This window comes from Cydia pomonella, chromosome 3 (assembly GCF_033807575.1).
Source record: "Cydia pomonella isolate Wapato2018A chromosome 3, ilCydPomo1, whole genome shotgun sequence".
Classification (NCBI taxonomy): Eukaryota; Metazoa; Arthropoda; class Insecta; order Lepidoptera; family Tortricidae; genus Cydia; species Cydia pomonella.
The window spans coordinates 31,690,820-31,711,697 of NC_084705.1; the positions used below are offsets into that span (position 1 = coordinate 31,690,820).

Consider the following 20,878-nt stretch of genomic DNA (forward strand, 5'->3'; position numbering starts at 1 on the left):
TGATTCCTGATGGTTTTGATAGTGTCACAACAGTCCACGAGATTAAGCAATGTCGACTCGAGCTGGTTACCGATGGGGTAATTAACTGTTTTGAATTGCCACTTTGAGCATTTCAGTGTTTCAATAGCCTCCGTGGTCTAGTGGTTAGAGCGGTTGTCTCTCGATTCGGAGGTTCTGGGTTCTAATCCCGGTGGGGACACTGTCAAGCAAAAGTCGCTTTGTGACTTTGTGAGACTATTCCCGGTTTGGCTAGGACATTGCAGGCTGAATCACCTGATTGTCCGAAAAGTAAGATGATTCTGTGCTTCGGAAGGCACGGTGTAAAGTCGTTGGTGATAATAGAGGGAAAAATCGAAGGGAAAAGAAGCAGAGGGAAAAGAAAAACTACATGGATGGATAACCTTAGGAGTTGGACGGGAATGGACGCTGCCTCGCTGGGCAGAAAGACTGCAAATAGAGAAGAGTTCCGGACTGTGGTAGCCGACATCCGTTGAGGATATGGTACCTGAAGAAGAAGAAGAAGAATCTTACAACCCACACGATAAGAAGAAGTGTTTCAAAAGACAATCACGCCGCTTACTCGGATTTTTGCCTATAATAGCAGTCGTTTAGCCGTTCGGTGGGAGTTAGCGTTAAAACGTGTGGGCTTACTTAAGAAAACTGACTTAACTGAATTCCAATAAGAACATTTTTACTATTTGTGATAGTATTAGGTAAATGGTAGTCACTCAAAAGAAAAGAATTGAAATCGGTAGTAAAGCATGCATAGAAATTGCTAAGACAACACAATGAAAGCTTTACTAAAAAAACAGTCAAGAAACAATCAAACGATTAAATTTAGAGTGCATTAACTAGAACAAAAGGTTAAAACGTATCAAAACTTGTATTTATACAATAAACATTACTCCTTCTTTAATGGTACCACTGGTAACAAAATTATAACTATCTTAAACAATAAAATATTATTCAAAACTTCTAAACAAATAAATACGACATCATTTATCGTCATTTCATAAAAAGAAACAATATTAAACCTTCTCTACTAATAAACCTAAAAGTAGTTTAGCTAACAACTTAACCCACTTACGTCTCCATCAAATTATAACAGAGGAATGTTACACTTAAGAATTACAACCACCCCGACGGAGGACGAGTGGCTACAGACATATGAGGTAATCAGCCCGCAGCACACGCAGTGGGCCTTAAACAGCTTTGACTCATTCAAATCTCCACGAATGGATGGGATCTTCCCTGCGCTTCTTAAATGGGGCGGGAAGCATCTCACTCTGAAGCTGACCATCGTTCTGCGCGCCTGTCTGGCTCATAGGTACGTGCCGAAGCAATGGAGGGAGGTCTTGACCTTATCTTCATACCGAAACCAGGTAAAAGCGACTACTCGGACCCCAAATCCTTCAGGCCCATCAGCCTGACCTCTTTCATGTTGAAAACATTAGAGAAGTTGTGTGACAGGTACCTTAGAGAGAGGGTGCTAATTCATGTGCCCTTGCATCCAAACTAACATGCCTACAAACCTGGCAAATCTACAGAATCAGCACTTCATGCAGTAGTAAGTAAAATTGAGGTGGCGATCAAAAACAGATCCATGTGCTTAGGAACCTTCTTAGATATAGAAGGGGCTTTCGACAGGCTGAACCTGGTCAGCAGCATTACAGCAGCACTGGTAAGACATGGCGCGAATGCAGTTATGACAGAATGGATAAACAACATGTTGAGCCAATGAACCATCAAACTCGGGACGGGCGAAACACAGCAGGCATTAATAGCAAAAGGATGCCCCCAAGGAGGAGTCCTATCGCCACTACTACTATAGAACCTTGTGGTAAATGACCTGATCATCACACTAAACAATAATCACTATTACACAATCGGCTATGCTGACGACAGTGATACTGACGAGCGGCAATCATGCAACTGCAAATGATTGTAACAACGAACTCTCAGTCAATCCTAACAAAACTGAGCTGGTTATGTTCACCAACAAACGCAACTTGGGAAACTTCCGCCTTCCCAAACTGTTCGACACTGAACTCCAACTATCTGCTGAGGTAAAGTATTAAGGGGTAATACTTGACAGCAAATTGAATTGAAGCAATCACCTAAACGGCAAAATTGACAAATCCACAGTCGTATTCTGGCAATGTCGTAAAATGGTGGGTAGAACCTAGGGGCTAACCCCAAAGATAGCTCTATGGCTTTACCAGGCAGCCATACGACCAATAATAAGCTAAGGTAGTTTGGTGCGTGGCCATAGTTGAAGCTAAACTACAACGACTCCAGAGGTTGGCCTGTATGGCGACCACGGGCTGCATGAGGACAATACAAACCGCGGCCCTGGAAGCCTTACTGGGCCTGCCGCCGCTGCACCTCTTTATACAACAGGAAGCGCTAGGCTACGGCGGTACGTCTCAAAAAATCTAATCTCTGGAGACCACCTAGGGTACCACACACCGAGATCCTCTACGAGGCGATAGGTAAGGAACCGCTAATAGAAGCGGTGACTGACAGGATACCCAGACAATTCGTCTTCGACAAGAAATACAAGATACAGTTACAAGAAGAACCTCGTGAAGGGCTCAACCCAAGAGAGCTGAGAATCTTCACGGATGGAACAAAGACAAGGTCAGGCAATGGCGCTGGAGTATTCTCAGAGGACCTAAACATACATATCTCAACACCACTAGGTGCCCACAACACAGTCTTCCAGGCATAATATATGGGCATCATAATGGCAGCACACGCAATCGCCTCAAGGAAAGTATTGGACTACCCCATCCGCATACTCTCTGATAGTCGGTCAGTACTACAAGCTCTGCAAAGTTATACTTTGACCTCAGGGCTAATCTACGAATGCCACAAAGCTCTGTCAGAGGTGAGCACCACCACCAGCGTAACTCTGCAGTGGATCAATGCGAATGGAACGATGCGGCCGACATATTGGCGAGAGGAGGTTCGAAACTGAGGATGGCAGGACCGGAGTCAATAATACCTCTGCCTTATGCCTGGCTCCGGAACATGCTGCGACACAACACCAAGGTAAAACACCAACAGTACTGGTCTAACCTAGGCACGTGCAGGCAGGCGAAGGAAGCCCTCCCGACAATCGACCCCGGTTTGTCGAGGAGGCTGAGACAGCTGAAGAGGCCACAGCTCCGGCTTTTGACTGGGGCCATAACCGGCGACGCCCCAATAAACAAACACCTACTAACCCTACGTGCTACAGATAGCCCCATCTGCAGAGCGTACATGGAGGCAGAGGAGACAGCCGCCCACGTCATTCTTAAATGACCAGAGCAGAGCCATCAGCATCAGAGCGCTCCACTTCATTGTTATTATTCGCACGAGATGCACATCATACTGTAATGCACTAGACACTGACTGAGAGACAGGCGGCCCTAGTGCGCTTACCCGCTTGACAGAAAGGGATAGCAATATGCGGCAATCAAGGACGCTGTCTCCGCGCCCCTTTGGCCCGGTATTATTTGAAGGCCAACGTAATTTTTGTACGGTCGTATGTTCATACGCCTCTTTGCCGCGACGCACTTTGAGGATAGTTGGTAAAAGTTTATGGTCGTATGTATGTACGCCTATATAGCGTGACACTATTTCGTGGTTCGCACTGTCACGTGAGAGAAGTATGTACGTACGCCTTTATACTCCGATGAATATTGGGGATTGAATGAAAATATCACTTATACGCCTTCAGTACGCCTTTTTGGAACGACATTAAAATGATGACTGTCAGTTATACGCCAAACGATTTTTTAATGATTTAATTAACTAATAGTTATGATAAAATTATGAAAAAAATTGTGCTTACGTATTGTTACAAGACGAATACGATGCCGTTAAAAACGAAAAATGGCATTTTTGCGTATACGCCCCTTTGGCCTGAAGCCCTCGATATGATGTTACTATAAATGTTGTATTGACTTGTAAAATAGCCCTTGTACAAGTAGGCCTTGTACAATAAATTTTGGAATATTAGAATTTTGAATTTTTACACAATTTTAAGTCGTGTAGTCATTTAGTTAATTTAGACATTAATGAATTTGAAGTTCGCTTAGGTTAGGTTAGTATTTGATTGTTAATTTATTTATTTTCTTTTATGTTATTTCATTTCTTTAAGTTTTTTAGATTACATTGAAATCACTTGGCTGAGTGAACCAGATGTTTTCAAAGAGATGTCTTTCAATACGCCAAGTTATTAAACGTTGAGTGATTTTCTATCCGCCTAGGTGACTAATTATCTGGCTAGCTAAACTAGATGGCTGCGTCAAATATGTAATATAGTGATATTTTTGAAGAATGCTTTCAGAAGGCATTGATTAATAGATACAATAATGTTTTTTTTAATTACTAGCAATATTATTACTTCTTTTTGCTAGAAATTGCGGAATGAAATGATGTATGTGTAGATTTAGCGTTTATCATAGATTTAGCTTTAGAGTAGGTATATTAACAACACAAGTCATGGGTGAATTAAGTGTTTTTTAAACAGTCTTTGGCATGGTTACAGTCTCTTGGGTCGTTCTTAAAACTTGAATATAAGGTATTTTAATTAACGAAACACACTGAAAAAAAAAAATAGCCGAACTGGTTTTGTAACTTTACTAAATAACTAAACTACGGTTATAAGAAAATAAACTTTGCATAAATTTACAAAACTTATTTTGTAGTGTATACCCAGCCACTGAACACTGATAGCCAAACACGGTTTTGTAACATATAACACATAGTTCGCAAGTCCCAATTTTTGTGTAAACAGTAACCAAAATGTTTGTTACAGTTATGCAAACATTTCTTTCAGTGCATGCCTTTTCCGTGCATATAAGCTCTTCACGGAATTGTCTATCTACTGAAGATGTTAAAAAGAACATAGTATAATATTTGTTTCTATCAAACCATCCTACTAATTGTCCCCTGGATGGAAATCACAGAAAAAAATAGTTGCGGCACTCTAATTGAAAATCCGTTATTGAAAAATCTTACAAGTAATTTATTCAAAGTTCAGCTCCCGGCCTACGTCGACTTTGATCTCCAGTTATTGCGAGCAAAGGATCCGTTTTGTTTTTCACTTGGACTTTAATCGTTTTCGTTTGTCCTTGTTAACGTCGTTAATGAAAAAGTTCGCTTTTTGACTTGCGTGAAATTTGTCGTTGGGTTGTTATTAATCTAGGTCATTGGTGTTAGATATTCGGTTTTTGAAGTTCATTGTAAGTAAGCAAGTAAACACTTTATTTTAGGAGAAAAAAAATTTACGTCAGATAGAACATAAATTGTGTAGCACAAAGGCTAATTATCCTTAAGAGGAATCTCTTCTAGTTAACCTATACCTAAAAGAGTAATTAAAAACTATACCTAAAGTGATTTATATCATTACACACTATAAACTATATACACCGTATTTTATGGAATTCCGAACTCTGGGGTATCGGTAAGTACGGTCAACCAATTTGATTCCTAGGCCACTATAGAACCATGTCATAATGACTTCTACGACAGTGTTTAGTTAGTTAGTTAGTTAGTGCTTCTGGGCATTTTCCGCAACTCGACAACCATTGTGCCTATTTTGCGTGAAACGAGGTAGCGCTACTCTAACCACCCCAGCTCCTCCACGAAGCCTAGCAAAGTTTTCAGGCTGCTAATTGCCTCTCCTAGTGTGCACGGATTCCCTAGGTATTTGTTCCTGTATACTTCTACCTGTTTGCAGTCTAGGAGAATATGTTTTGTTGTTTCTTCTTCTTCCATGCACGCTCTGCACATGGGGCTGTCTGTTTTACCCATATTGTGTAGGTGTTTGTTAAGTGTGTTATGTCCTGTAATTAATCCTACTATTTTACGTAGTTGGTGTCGAGGTGTTTTCAGTAGTATTTTGGTGAGTTTGTGGTTCAGTTCCGGTAGAAAATCCTTGGTCTGCCTGCATGTGTCCATTTCATTCCAGTATTTATTGTGCAGTTGTCTGTGATGTAGGTCTAGCTGGTTGTGTATATAGGATATTGGTAGGGGTATGATGGGCTCGGGTCCATATGCCGTCGTTTCTGAGCCTTTCCTGGCCAGTTCGTCCGCTGCATCGTTTCCTCTTGATCCACTATGCCCCTTTATCCATTGAATTGTTACTTTGTTGCCTTCTTTGCTCACTTCCGTGAGGCTTCGATGACATTCGAGTATGAGCTCTGAGTTAATTTTGTCGCTGCATAGCGCTTGTAGTACTGATTTACTGTCTGACAGTATTAGTATATTTTCGTGTTTCACCTGTCGTCTTGTTATAGCATTGCAAGCTTCTATTATTCCCACACATTCAGCTTGGAATACCGTGTTATGTTCTCCCAGGGGTTTTGAGATGTGTATGTTCAGGTCTTCCGAGAAGACACCACATCCTGTCCCTTCAAGTGTTTTTGAGCCGTCTGTGAATATTCTTAGGTTTGTTTGGTCTAGTCCTTCTTTAGGATCCTCTGTTAATGATATGGCGTATTCTTTCCAGAAGATCATAGTTTTTGGTGTTTTGTCGATGGGCGCCGCCAGCATGGGTAGTTTTGAGATCATATTTTCATAGATCTTCTTGTGCGATGAGCTGAAGGATGTCCATAGGTTTAGCTTTTTCAACCGAAGAGCCGTGGCAGCCGCTTCTTTTTGTATATATATGTGTAATGGTAGGAGTCCTAGCATTATTTCTAGCGCCGCAGTCGGAGTAGTTCTCATACAGCCCGTCGCAGCCACACATGCTAGTCTTTGTGTTTATTTAGTTTGTCTATTACCGTGGTTAGCTGGGTGCGGGGCCACCATACGACCGAGCCATAGCTGATCATTGGCATTATTACCATTTTGTATAGCCACAGTATGATGTGAGGAGCAAGTCCCCATCTCTTGCCCACCATCCTACGACAGTGTTTATTGAGTGATGCATGTCATGTAAGTATAGAGTAGTTAAAGCGACAAGGTTCTATAGTGGCCTAGGATTCAAATTGGTTGACTGTACGTATGGGCAACTGAATGACATAGTTAATAAAAAAAAATAAAAAAGTAATTAAATGTAGCATATAGCGTTTTTGTAACACGGGCATTACATTTAGTTCCATCAAACAATTGAAAACTGAGACATATCAATCTCATTTCGAACATCAATCGTCCGAGATAGTACTACGTTTAGTAATAAATGTAGGTATACACTCGGTAAACTAATCAATATGTAAACAGGCCTTAAGGCAAGTCTATACGCTCGTAAGGGCCTTATATGATAAAAAATAAATTATTGATTATCTCCGAATTGAAGTTAATTAGAATATCGGTGTCTTTGAGAAAGTTACTTAATTTAAGCTCAGAAATGCACCCTTGAAATTAACGGAAATAAAAAAAACGCGGTGTATAAATAAATATATTTCGGTTATATATTTATTTATACACCACAATATATTATAACGACACACATCTTCCTACCTATCAGTAGGTTCTCCGTCCGAGAGTCATAGTTTTCTTTAATTTATATTTTAGGTATCCACTGGTTGATACTGTCTCAAAGAAGGTGGTAGCATTGGCAGTGAAAAGTCTACCTCAGGCAAATTGCATCAAGCGGTGAGGGTTACGGGAGATCAAGACCGATGGAGACAAATCATAACAGCTGCAAAACGAAGTGGTCACGATCCTCGGTGATGAGGATGAGGGAGAATAAGAATAGAAGAAAAGAATAGAGAGAGATGATATAAAACCTGCACTGAAAAGTCGGAAATGAAGGTAAATAAATAAATATAATAGGACATTCTTAAATATATTGACTAAGCCCCACAGTAAGCTCAAGAAGGCTTGTGTTGTGGGTATATATAAATGTTTGTTATGTTTTAGTTATTTTGATGATGACATTGACATATTAAATACATAGTAGTTATGTATTCTGTAGAACTAGTTTTAAGATTGTTAGCTTAACAGTCTCTTGACGTGAAACATGTATTTCATACAATTTTTTATTTTTTTATTCTTTGACATTTGGAGAACCTTTACACCTCCAAATCTTATTAATGTCATTATTATTGTGTATTATTATTTTTCTCAGACCGTGGGGACCAAATACATCTCCAAACTTAATGTATTAACCGTGGAGACTATACGTCTCTGTCATACTGTATAATATATTTGACTTGGTACATACTAGTTATGTATTCTGTAGCATTAGTTTATGAGACTGAAGTTTAACAGTCCAGACGTGGTTTATTTATTTAGTATAAATTCTATTTTGACACTTGGAGAGACTTTACACCTCCAAATTTTATTAGTATTAGTACTGTGACATTGGGGACCTTTTACATCTCCAGATTTAATGTGTTTTTAACCATAGAGACTATACATCTCTATTGTATTGTAGTAATTATTTATTTTATGATTATTATAATGTAATGTTTACCCAGGTATTGGCTGTTGTATTTATAAATGTTGTTATGTATTTTTCATGTCACTATATGATGTTAGTATAAATGTTGTATTGACTTGTAAAAGAGCCCTTGAGGCCTACTTGCAGAATAAATTTTTGAATTTGAATTTTGAATTTGAATTTGACTTAAATAAACATTTATCATAACAAGACACAGCCATTATTAAATGTACTTGTTGAAACTGATTATTACGAATTTAAGTCGAAAATTTCTTGACATATTTCGCTCCATAACGAGGAGCTTCAACGGCAGCACGTGCTAGCAGACCGACGCAGACTGGTAATTTCATTCAACAAGTTACCATGTATTTTTCCTATAATTCCATGTATTTTTTTGTTATGGACGACCGGTTTGGCCTAGTGGGTAGTGACCCTGCCTACGAAGCTGATGGTCCCGGGTTCAAATCCTGGTAAGGGCATTTATTCGTGTGATGAGCATGGATATTTTGTTCCTGAGTCATGGGTGTTTTCTATGTATTTAAGTATTTATAAATATTTATATATTATATATATCGTTGTCTAAGTACCCTCAACACAAGCCTTATTGAGCTTACTGTGGGACTTCGTCAATTTGTGTAATAATGTCGTATAATATTTATTATTATTATTTTTGCAGCCGGGTGTACTACACAAACAAAGCATTACTTTGCTTATTTTCTTAAGTCTTCTTAGCATCGTATGACCCACATTCCTCTATTCTCCATTTCCATTGCATCATATTAGCGACGCCCAACCAGGCCAAATAAAAGAGATGCAGCGTGAATTCACAATCGCGGGCACACGTACACGCTCGCTTTCTGTGTAGTCCAAGGCACAAGAAACATGGCTTATAGCACAATCGATCCTTTATAAATTTGTCTTTTACTCTTATTCGCATCGCATGACCCACATAAATATCTATTATTCTCTATTGCATCATATTAGCGACGCCCAACCAAGTGAAATAAAAGAGGTGTGCATCGTGAATTCACAATCGCGGGCACACGCTCGCTTTCTGTGTAGTCCAAGGCACAAGAAATATGGCTCATAGCACAATCCAACTAGGACAAAGCTCGAAATCTCTAGAACAGTTCTGAAATTTCATGTGTATGTTTGAAAAGGTCCTGTTTTTATGTCCGGACCATCTGATGTTTGGGGATCTCGAAAAACTGCCGCCAACTTAAAAAATGTGTGCCATCCGTTACACATTTCATTTCTACTCTGAATCGCATCGCATGATCCTCATAGAGCTCTATCATTCTATATTGCATCATATTAGCGACGCCCAACCAGGCGAAATAAAAGAGGTGCAGCGTGAATTCACAATCCCGGGCACACGTTTGCTTTCCATGTAGTCCAAGGCACAAGAAACGTGGCTTGTAGCAAAATCGAACTAGGACAAAGCTCGAAATCTCTAGAACAGTTTAAAAATTGTATGTGTATATTTAAAGAGGTCCTGTTTTCATGTACAGACCATCTCACGTTTGGGGATCTCAATTAATCGCCGACATCTTTAAAAAATGTATTCCATATTTTACACATTTGTCTTTTACTCTGAATTGCATCGCATGACCCAGAAAGAGCTCTATTATTCTCTATTGCATTATGTCAGCGACGCCCAACTAGACGAAATAAACGAGGTGTAGCGTGAATTCACAATCGCGGGCACACGTTCGCTTTCTATGTCGTCCAAGGCACAAGAAACATGGTTCACAGCACAATCCAACTAGGACAAAGCTCGAACTCTTTAGAACAGTTCTGAAATTCCATGTGTATGTTAAAAAGGTCCTGTTTTCATGTCCGGACCATCTGATGTTTGTGGATCTCGATAAATAGCCAACATCTTTAAAAAAAACCATCTTTTACACATTACCCTTTTACTCTGAATCGCATCACATGATCCACATAGAGCTCTATCATTCTATATTGCATCATATTAGCGACGCCCAACCAGGTGAAATAAAAGAGGTGCAGCGCGAATTCACAATCGCGGGCACACGCTCGCTTTCTGTATGGTACAAGGCACAGAAAACATGCAACTTTCACTTAATAAAGTTTGATAAGCCTCTGATTGAGAAGCGATACATACATTCCTAGAATGTTGCGTGAGGCTATTGATATTGAGAAAAATCCAAACTTTAATAGGGAAAATGGCATTTCTCTACCACTAGCTTGGGAGCCAGTAGTCCAAGGAACAAGTAGGACTGTGAGACTATAGTGTTGAATGGTGTGGACATTTTAGTATAGTAGTGTTTACTTAACATAGATTGAATGTGTAACTACAAGCCTTAAAATGTATACTTATGTTCTTGTTTTATTATTCTTGAATGAGGGTAGTTTTGCACATTGTAATTTTGAAAGAGGTGAATATATATTTCTCCTTAGTCTCCCATTGAACCCGAACGCTGTAAAACGCATATTCGTTTATTCAATCTCTGACATTGTCTCTATGCTTTCGACCATGTAGTTTGTTACTAGTTGAACAAATTCCAAGACTACATTGCATCGGCCTCTGCGATGGTTCCTTGGGAAATGTTGGTAAGAAAAACAGCTGTTGTCAATATTTTGCGTCCCCGTTAGCTATTATATGTCGACTCTAATAGCAGCGCAAAGAGGCGTAATAAATACGAGCTCGAATTTACAATTGCGAATGCGTCCGCATAGAAACTGTGTGTGGCCCAAGGCACAGGATTAACCGACAATTGGGTTCTTGACACATGTTGAATATTTTAACAAAATTGAGCTAAATGGATAGGAAATAAGCCATCCATTATAAAAAAGTTGACTTTAAAAATACATATTGAGATTATAAAAAAACACAAGGCTCCAAAGTCGCAAAAAATTTTTTTCTTTAAAATTTTAAAAAAATGGTACCGTTCGATTCCTTATATTTTATTGAAAAATAAATTGTATAACAACTATATCCATAAAGGCAATAATCCAGGGTGAAAATAACAATTTTCTTGATCTTCCATACGTTTAGGACAGATTAATGTAATGTGACGTTATATTACAATATCATTTTGTTAGAGGCGTTTCAATCGTCGAGTGCGAGCGTCAGACTTTAACTCTCATCTCTGACCTTTGTGTAGCTTAAATGACATGAGTCCCAGGTAGACATTTGATCCTCAGGAAAATCAAGATCGATTGACATTATTTACAAAAAAACTGTCAAGTAGCCGATTATAACGACGTGACAACCCTAGCGTAAAACAAGAGTAATCAAGTGCCGGTATTCTTATAGAGTCTAACAAATCTAAGTCTGCATGGCGTTTGTAATGGCAAAGTGTAGGAATGTCATCATTAATGATTTAATATCTATGAAAATATGACGTTTATAATGATACTCCCTCATTTTGTTCTATTCAGGTAAATGCAAAGTTAACCTAGACGGACTCTAGTTAGCTAGTTGCTACTTGCGTTTAGTGACAGATGTATGAACTCGCACTAAATACTGATCAATTTATAAACAGGCTCCGGTATGCAGGCCAGTTACACTTACCCCACAGCCACCCTTACCCTTACCTTACATTTAAAAACGGGGTATTTAAAATGTTTATTGTTTTTTTTTTTGAGTTCCTGATATTTGCAAATATCATATTTACGGAGTTAGTATTACGTTTTTAAAAGAATTGTAACGAAGATGACCGTCATTTGTACATGAGAGAAGCATCGACAATTGAGTTTTTCTACTCGTCGACTGTTAATGGTTGAACTGAGATACCAAACTATAATTGCGTAAATATATTTCTATGGGCTCCCACTCAACTATAACATTCATTTTGATACGCTGTAGTCAACTACAAAAAAAAAAATTACCAATCACGTGCCGCCGTGCTCCCATAGAATAGACTAAATGGGCGCGGGGCGGGAGTGGCGCGTTTATGTCTACAGTTTTATCTACTGAGATACTTAACAAATTTCATTAATTAAATCTCGTACCTTACTTAGGCAACTCACCAAGCTTCGTTGTCTATACACGATACTTGACTGAAAAGCTCTATCATATCACGTTTGTATAAAATACTATTATCGATATAGCAACTGCCTGTCATAAAATTTTGCCCCCTAAAATCCGATGTATGTACATAACTTAACCCAGTAGTGTTATAAAAGCGACGCCAAACAAGGTAAAAGAAACGGGCGCGAATTTACAATCGCAAACATACACGAGTATTCATATGGGATGTGGTCCAAAACACAGGAGATTATAGGGCTTTTTGTTATTTAATCTTTAACCCATATTATTCCTTTATTCATTTTAACTCTTATTCAGATTTGGTTGTTTGTAATATTAATATAAAAATAATATATAAAGATAAAATAATACAAAATTTATATAAACGCATTTTGTAATAACCGATTGGGGTGCCGCCGGCAGCGGGGTAGGGCTCAATCTGCCGGTGGTTAGGGCCGTAGTGAAAGGAACGACGTACTTATTAATCTTATTATTTACTATACTCATTAGGTATTGCCCATATTATTATGATGTCTTGAAATAGTTTTCAATATAAACCCTTGAAGTTACAGAGTTTTTCTTCGACTAATTTTCATAATTAGAAGCAGAAGCAAATATTATCCAATTGTTCGGAAAAAACCCAATGGGAATATAATGTGCCAGTATAGGATGCAAAATACACAGACGGAGTCTAAGGTAAGTAAGTATGTTAAGCTTTTTCGAGTATTTAAAAATAAGTAAGGGGGCGTCCATTAATCGCGTCATACGTTTTTGGCTTGTTTTAGACCCCCCCCCCCCCCTCCCCCATGGTGATCTTTGGTGATATTTTCAGGACCCCCCCCCCCCCCATACAATATGACGTGTATTTTTTTCGATAACTAAAGAACAGTTTTCTAACAAATGAACCTAAGTACACGTGAAGGATTATTATTGACTATAATACAGTATAGCACAGATGAAAAAAAAAATACACGTGATACGTGTCCATACCCCCCCGTCCCCTGTGGTGATCATTGGTGATTTTTTGCTGACCCCCTCCCCCCCCCTATACAATATGACGCGATTAATGGACGCCCCCTAAGGTGATCGGAAAAGCGAAAGGCGAAAGACTAGATAGTCCGACCAAGTTAAGAAGGCCACCTCAGGCAAACTCAATCAAGCGGTGAGGGTTACGGGAGATCGAGACCGATGGAAACAAAACTAAGTGGTCACGATACTCAGTAACGAGGGACCGCCATAGAAGAAGAAAAAGGTGCAAAATGTAAACATATCTTTGACGTCGACTGTACAAATTGCGGCCTAAATTCAAAAATACTAAAAGTATTATCAAATATATAGCCAAAACATAGGCTCATAAGATCTAAAATTGTCTAACACATCATAGTTCTATTTAACAGGCCAATTTGAACGTACAATATCATGAGATTGATATTTAAATGATGTTATTTAGTTACCGTGCGTCTCGCTCGCACCAATACATGTACGGACAAGTACGAGTGAAATGCACGATAACTGAATGACACCATTTAGATGTGATTCTGAAGTCAGTGTACGTTCTAATTGGCCTGTAAGTTAACTTTTTGATCGTCTTTGATAGCGATAGGACAAAATGCCAACTCTGAAACGATATATATCACAAAGATACTCTTACAGCACAGACTAGTATCATAACAGCAAAGCCAACGACATATTAAAAATGCGCGCCAATTTACAATCACGAGTGCACGTCTGTTGTGTGGCCCAAGGCACAGGCGATAACGTATTATAGTCCGCTTAAATCGTCGCACCATAATTGGTACGCGGAATGATGCGCAATGTGAACGCTCGAGAATTTACAATTGCTCTGTGAAAGAGCTTATGGTGTTAAAAATAGTAAGTAATAGTTGCTGTATATTGACGACCGGTTTGGGTAGTGACCCTGCCTACGAAGCTGATGGTCCCGGGTTCAAATCCTGGTAAGGGTTCGTGTGATAAGCATGGATATTTGTTCCTGAGTCATGGATGTTTAAGTATTTATAAATATTTATATATTATATATATCGTTGTCTAAGTACCCTCAACACAAGCCTTATTGAGCTTACTGTGAGACTTAGTCAATTTGTGTAGTAAAATAATGTCCTATAATATTTATTTATTTATTTTTATTTATGTAGTACATAGATTTATCACTTTGAATATTCTCTGTTTATTTCATGCAATATTTGTATTCTCATCATCATCATCATCATCATATCAGCCTTTTATCGCCCACTGCTGAGCATAGGCCTCTCTTCCAGTACGCCACTTGTCCCGATCCTGAGCTAATCGCATCCAGAAGTGTCCCGCAATTTTCCGAATGTCGTCCACCCAACGAGCCAACGGACGCCAGGGGCTTCTTTCATCCGAAAGCGGCCACCATTCCGTTAACATTTTAGTCCACCTGCCATCACTCTATACTCTTTGTATTCTATTATCCATTTACTAACATAAGTACACATTGTATCTACCAATCAATTCTATCATCTTTCAGGTTAGGTCGAGTTCTAAAATATAAGATTTATTTTTTTGACTGTACCAACAGTGAGTAAATCTATTAGTTTAGCACCTCTGCTTACAAATGCGGGTGCCAATCAAATAGCTTTGCTGACTGTACAATGATTAAGATCATGCGGTTCTTCATTAACGTACAGGAGCTCACTATATCTTGTTTTTTGATAAGTTTTTCCTATCAAAATCTAAGCCTGGCTAGCCATGCATCTTCCAGAATTTCCTATGGTTTCTGATGACAGTAAAAGTCACTTACACTACTAAACTACTTACATAAATGAAGTCTGCCCGCAACTCAAGGATGATGGTAATGATGATTAATAAAAACTATAGTAAGTCCTTTCCCAGGCCTTAAATAAAATTCGGTACGGGGATAGTACCAAATATCATCTAAATTGTTCAGTGGTTTAAGTGTGAAGAGGTAACAGAGAAGCAGATTTACTTTGGCATTTAAAATATTGGGATTACCCGTTATTTCATGCATGTTCGTTACCAAGGAAGGGCGTAGCCAACCAGTGAACGGGGGGGGGGGGGGGATGATATCGTTGGAGGCCAAGAGGGGGACAGACAGACGCTGCATAAAATTTGAGATCTAAAGGGGGAAAGCTGCTCCCCATACCTGCCCTACGCCCATGTTACCACATAAATGGAATGGAGTGAAATGAGAATTACTTATGGGCCACCTACTAATCTTTTTAATCAAATGCGACCTAATATTCTTCTAACAAACTGTAATACTATTGTCCCTTGGATAAATGAATAGCAAACATGCTCGGGGTGGCGCACGCACGGGGCAGAATAAAACGGCAAAAAGTTGATCCACTCAAGGAACAACGATGGAAGTTGTAAAAATCCACCACAAGCCCTGTATTTGCGAGAAACAAGGTAACGGTTAAAACGAGCTGCGGTGCGAGAATTTATAATCGCGTGCATACGTTTGCACTAAGCTAGGCTGTGGCCCAAGGGAGAAGAGACGGCGATTGTACGGTCGAGGAGTTATCTAGCAATTTGCGGTTGAAGTAAATTTGGTGGTACGGTCAACTTATTTGATTCCTAGGCCACTATAGAACCTTGTCATAATGACTTCTACGACAGTGCTTATTGAGTGATGCATGTCATGTATAGAGTAGTTAAAGCGACAAGGTTCTATAGTGGCCTAGGATTAAAATTGGTTGACTGTACATACTTATGCTAAGAATTTTCCAATGTAAAGTAAACGACACACACAACAAACGGTGGAAAGTGAAACAGAGGATAGTGAAACAGTGGAAAGTAACACAGTGGAAAGTAAAGTCTAATGTAAAGTGAACTGTTAACTGCTAAAGAATCAATTCCTCAACCGTACTTCGGTTTTCTAATTCTGAACAATTTTTTTTTACCACTCTTCCAGATTTTGTGTCTTGGCAATATTTCAGTACGTTTACAGACTCAACTTCAAAGATAAATTATTGACGATGACGGTTTTCGAAGATGAAGTTGAAAAAATATGGTATTTATTCAAGTAATTTCCCGTCAGTAAAAATTACATATTCATTATTGCCAATATAATTTACTTATTATAATAAAATAATACTTATAATATTTACTTACTATAATAGGTTTTCGAAGATGAAGTTGAAAAAACATGGTATTTATTCAAGTAATTTCCCATAAATAGTAAAAATTACATATTCATTATTGCCAATATAATCAGAATAAAGTACCATGAACATGAGTAATTGCAAATTTCGTATCACTCAAGTGTAAAATAACCATAGATTACGTATGAACAGTCTGTAACCAGTGCATTCAAGTAACTTCAAATCACTATTTACATCGAGTGATTTCGAATATCATAATCAGATTCTATTTTCGGAATTACTGTTAACTGGAAACACATGCTATCCCACTTCCTCTCATGACTCGCGCCTCAACAAACGAAACAACTGACACAGTGCCATATGTAAATTCCAACCCCAAGGGCTACTAACTTCAATATGTCAACCATTTTCATTTTTCACAAACGACTTTATCTTCTACAACTTAAAGCTTCATTTCGCGAATCAAATATTTGATTAGAATGCGGGGAATTTCTGATCCAGTTTGAATTTAGAATTAGCAGATCTATTATTGAACCGGGAGCGAATTTGGAAATGTTTCGGCATATATTATTTAATCAGAATGGCGGTTTGAATTTTCAGGGAATTTCTGTATCTAAATCGCAGAGCTGGTTTCAAATACTATTCGTATTTATTTTGTTACTCTGTGGTTTAATTGGTTTAAATTTAACTAATCTAATGCTTAAGGAGTGCTCCCAGTAATGGTTTTCTACACAAATATAGTACCGAACCCGGGAATTCTGTATTTCGGCAAATGTATATGGGGCTCGCAAAACCAAACTTCGTTTTAAATATCCGATCGCACTGTGCACAAAAAAGCTTTCCCTGCTTATGTGTACCTATGCGTAGGACGGCTTTGGTCGAGACCTCCAATGAAAGCGCTTTTGGTCCAGGTGTTGAAGTCGAGCTTCTTCAAAAGTAGCTATGCCTTTTTTTAGGGTTCCGTAGTCAACTAGGAACCCTTATAGTTTCGCCATGTCCGTCTGTATGTCTGTCTGTCCGAGGCTTTGCTCCGTGGTCGTTAGTGCTAGAAAGCTGAAATTTGGCATGGATATATAAATCAATAAAGCCGACAAAGTCGTAGAATAAAGTCTAAATTTTTTTAGGGTACCTCCCCTACACGTAAAGTGGGATGATTTTTTTTTGCTTCAACCTTACAATGTGGGATATCGTTTGAAAGGTCTTTCAAAACTAATAAGGGTATTCAACAAACATTTTTTGATAAAGTGGGTATATTCGGAGATAATCGCTCCGAAAGAAAAAAAATGTGTCTCCCCCTCTAACTTTTGACCCATAGGTCAAAAAAATATGAAAAAAAATTTGGAAGTAGAGCTTAAGAAAGACATTAAATGAAAACTATAGGGGACATGATCAGTTTAGCTGTTGTGTGAGTTATCGCAAAAAGTTTCCCCTTCATTACTTTATGGTGCCAGTGATGCCAGTCTGGTCTCCTAAACGCAAGCAGCTCCCAACGCTCAGAGGGGATATCGCCAACGATTTCAAAAATTATGATAATCCCGGCCCATTCATATAATTTCGACCAAACATTCTCGTTTCGTACGCACCAGGAGTAAATGCACAACGCGATTCGTTGATGGCTTCGCATGACTCGCGCGATTGGTGGCAACTAGTTGCGTTGGACTGCACGATTGGCTCGCATTCGTGTGATCATTTTAGTGCGCTGGCTCCATTCTTGGTGCCCGTGAGGTCTTTACGAAGTACCTAATAAGTCAATGGATATCGTATTATTATTATTAGGTATTATCGTATGGCTTTATCCTCGTTAAAGGCATTTTACATTATAGTTCTTATATCATAAATCTATATCTAAGTTTAATAGCCAATCCCTGGCACCCGCTGTAAGCTCATAGAGGTCTTCAACTCTTCCAGCATACCGTCTCCGAGGACACTCCTCTACTATATGCGCAATTGTTTGGTCCGGCGCACCACAGTCGCAACCAGACGAGGTCTTGTAGCCCCACTTGTGCAGAGTGGATATCGTAAGCTTTGTTGTAACTAACCTTGCCATGGTGTGTAGAGTTGTCATGCGCCTCGCTGAGGTCCGGGTCCTCTGTTGAGATATCGTGCCCGTGTCGGTGTGTGCTGCCCACTGATAACTGAAACAATGAAACATAAACGTGAAACCTTGCTTCAAAAGTAATTGCCATGTTGGAAATGTTAAAAACTATATTTCTTCTACAACAGATAATGTTTCTAGAAAATCTGTTTTGCTTCAAAGAAAGGATCGATAAATATTGTTGAATAATTTATCCTTAAATTAACTTAAGCTTTTGAGTTTCATAGTTTCAAGCACACCAGAATTTCATAAAATAATCTAATTTTGACATCATTATCTCTCTATCATTAATGCGAGGGAGTGAAGTGATAAACAAGACCATTTTTATATTTTTTTATACTACATCGATGGCAAACAAGCATACGGCCCGCCTGATGGTAAGCAGTCTCCGTAGCCTATGAACGTCTGCAATTCCAGAGGACTGACATGCGCGTTGCCGACGCTAAAACTCCGCACCCTCGTTGTGCTCTAGCAACCTTACTCACCGGCAGAAACACAACACTTATGAGTATAATGTTTGAATAGACCTGGGGGCCTACCGCGAAAACCGAAATTCGCAAATTGCGGGGATCTTTCTCTTTTACTCTCACTAACACGTAATTAGAGTGAAAGAAAATTGCCCGCAATTGACGAACTTCGACTTTCGCGGTCAAAGCCCTGTTTCCCATACTTTAAAACACTAGTTGACGAAAATCATATATGGACAGTGCGCGTAGGAATCTGCCATCTTGTGGCCTACATTGGAAACATAAACTTGACATTGACACTTCACGTTAAAGCAGATTGCTGCTCGTTACAGTTCACGCACGCTACTTTGCGCGTTGTAGAATCTGCCATCTTGTAGCGTTAATTATTAACTTAAGCTTGACATTTACATTAACAGCTGCCCCTTACAGTTCATGCACGTCCCTGTAAAGTACTGTATTTACCTCAGTAAATCATACAATATTTCCAACGGTTCACCAACACAAACATTACGTGACACGACCCCTCTGCTCGCCCTCGTCTAACATCGACTGACTGTAACTGTCAGGGACGTCACTATAACGTAAGCGCTCGAGACGTCTATACACTACAGTCTTTATCGTAATAAGTGTAATAGGTAATAACAATCCAACTTGCCGAACACCATCGGAAACCTAGAAATAATACTTGTACCCAACCCGGCGTAAGCCGCTTAAGAAATACAATCCATTGCAATGAAAAGCAACTTGCAAATAGGTAAGATCGATTTTCAATTTGAATTCTCGCTGAATTTATGCAATTCAAAGTCCTCAGATGATCCGAAAATACCATTATAATTTAAAGCTTCTGGCAATAGTAATAAAGATGATTTCCCCAAATCTTGTAAGCTTTAGGATATTCCGAACTATTTCAAATGTGTTCGAATTTAGAATTGAACAATCGCTTCAAGTGAATAGAAAATTTTAGGTTATATTTTGGCAAATATTTACTCGACATATTTATTGCGTGCATCACAATATTGTCCGTATAGTGTATTCACGAAATAGAGAATGATTTCACATCTAACTAAAGGACGGACGGACCTTGACTCTCCGGAACAGGAACATCTCGCGCGGGGCCCGGTGACTGTAAAATTAGTTTAATGAAAATATTTACGTTTTTGCCTAAATTTGTAGGATTGGAATTGCTAGAAACCTAAGTGATAGTAAATTTACTATCACTTGGTTTTCCGGCCTCTATAGTAATGACTATAGAGGCCGGGAAACGAAGGTTTGCAGGCTTATTACCAGAGGGCCTACCGCGAACCACGTTCGACGTGTTGCCTCCCTGTCACATTTACGTGCGAAGTTACAAGTGCGACAGAGAGGCAACACGTCAAACGTGGTTCGCGGTAGGCCCTCAGATATAGACGCAGGGATGCGCAGCCGGCAACCTTGTCTCTCGACGAGATTTTTAAGTGCTTTTCTCAAACTTGTAATGAAAAAAAAAATGTAGTCAATTTGTTTTATTTGTAGCTTATACAACTAAACACAAATTACGAATTTACTACTATTTGATAATTGAATGCCAAGACGTTGTGTCACAATTTGACGTTTAAAAACAAAAGGTTACTTTACGGGCCTAGGTGATGTGTAAGGCTGTATGAAATTCCTTTACAAAGATGATACGCATATCATCTTCACTTATCACACCGGATACGTTACTTCCGGACCTAATTAGAAATAAAGTCAACATTTATTTGCACGTTTTAGAAAAACCATATACAGTATTTAGCTTTGATTTTGATATTGTTGGCAAAATTAAAGAAGTAAATAAATCCGACCTTCGATTTTTAA

General features: G+C 38.9%; 1 protein-coding gene across 6 annotated transcripts in view; it reads right to left on the bottom strand.

The window, feature by feature from the left end:
• Positions 1-20,878, bottom strand: part of LOC133516567 (protein madd-4) — a 651,682-nt gene that overhangs the window by 145,048 nt on the left and 485,756 nt on the right. For all 6 annotated transcript variants that reach the window (XM_061849565.1, XM_061849564.1, XM_061849563.1 and 3 more), the window contains exon 4: positions 18,523-18,618. In XM_061849565.1, the coding sequence (XP_061705549.1) occupies positions 18,523-18,618 (96 nt within the window). The remainder of the gene's footprint in view (positions 1-18,522; positions 18,619-20,878) is intronic.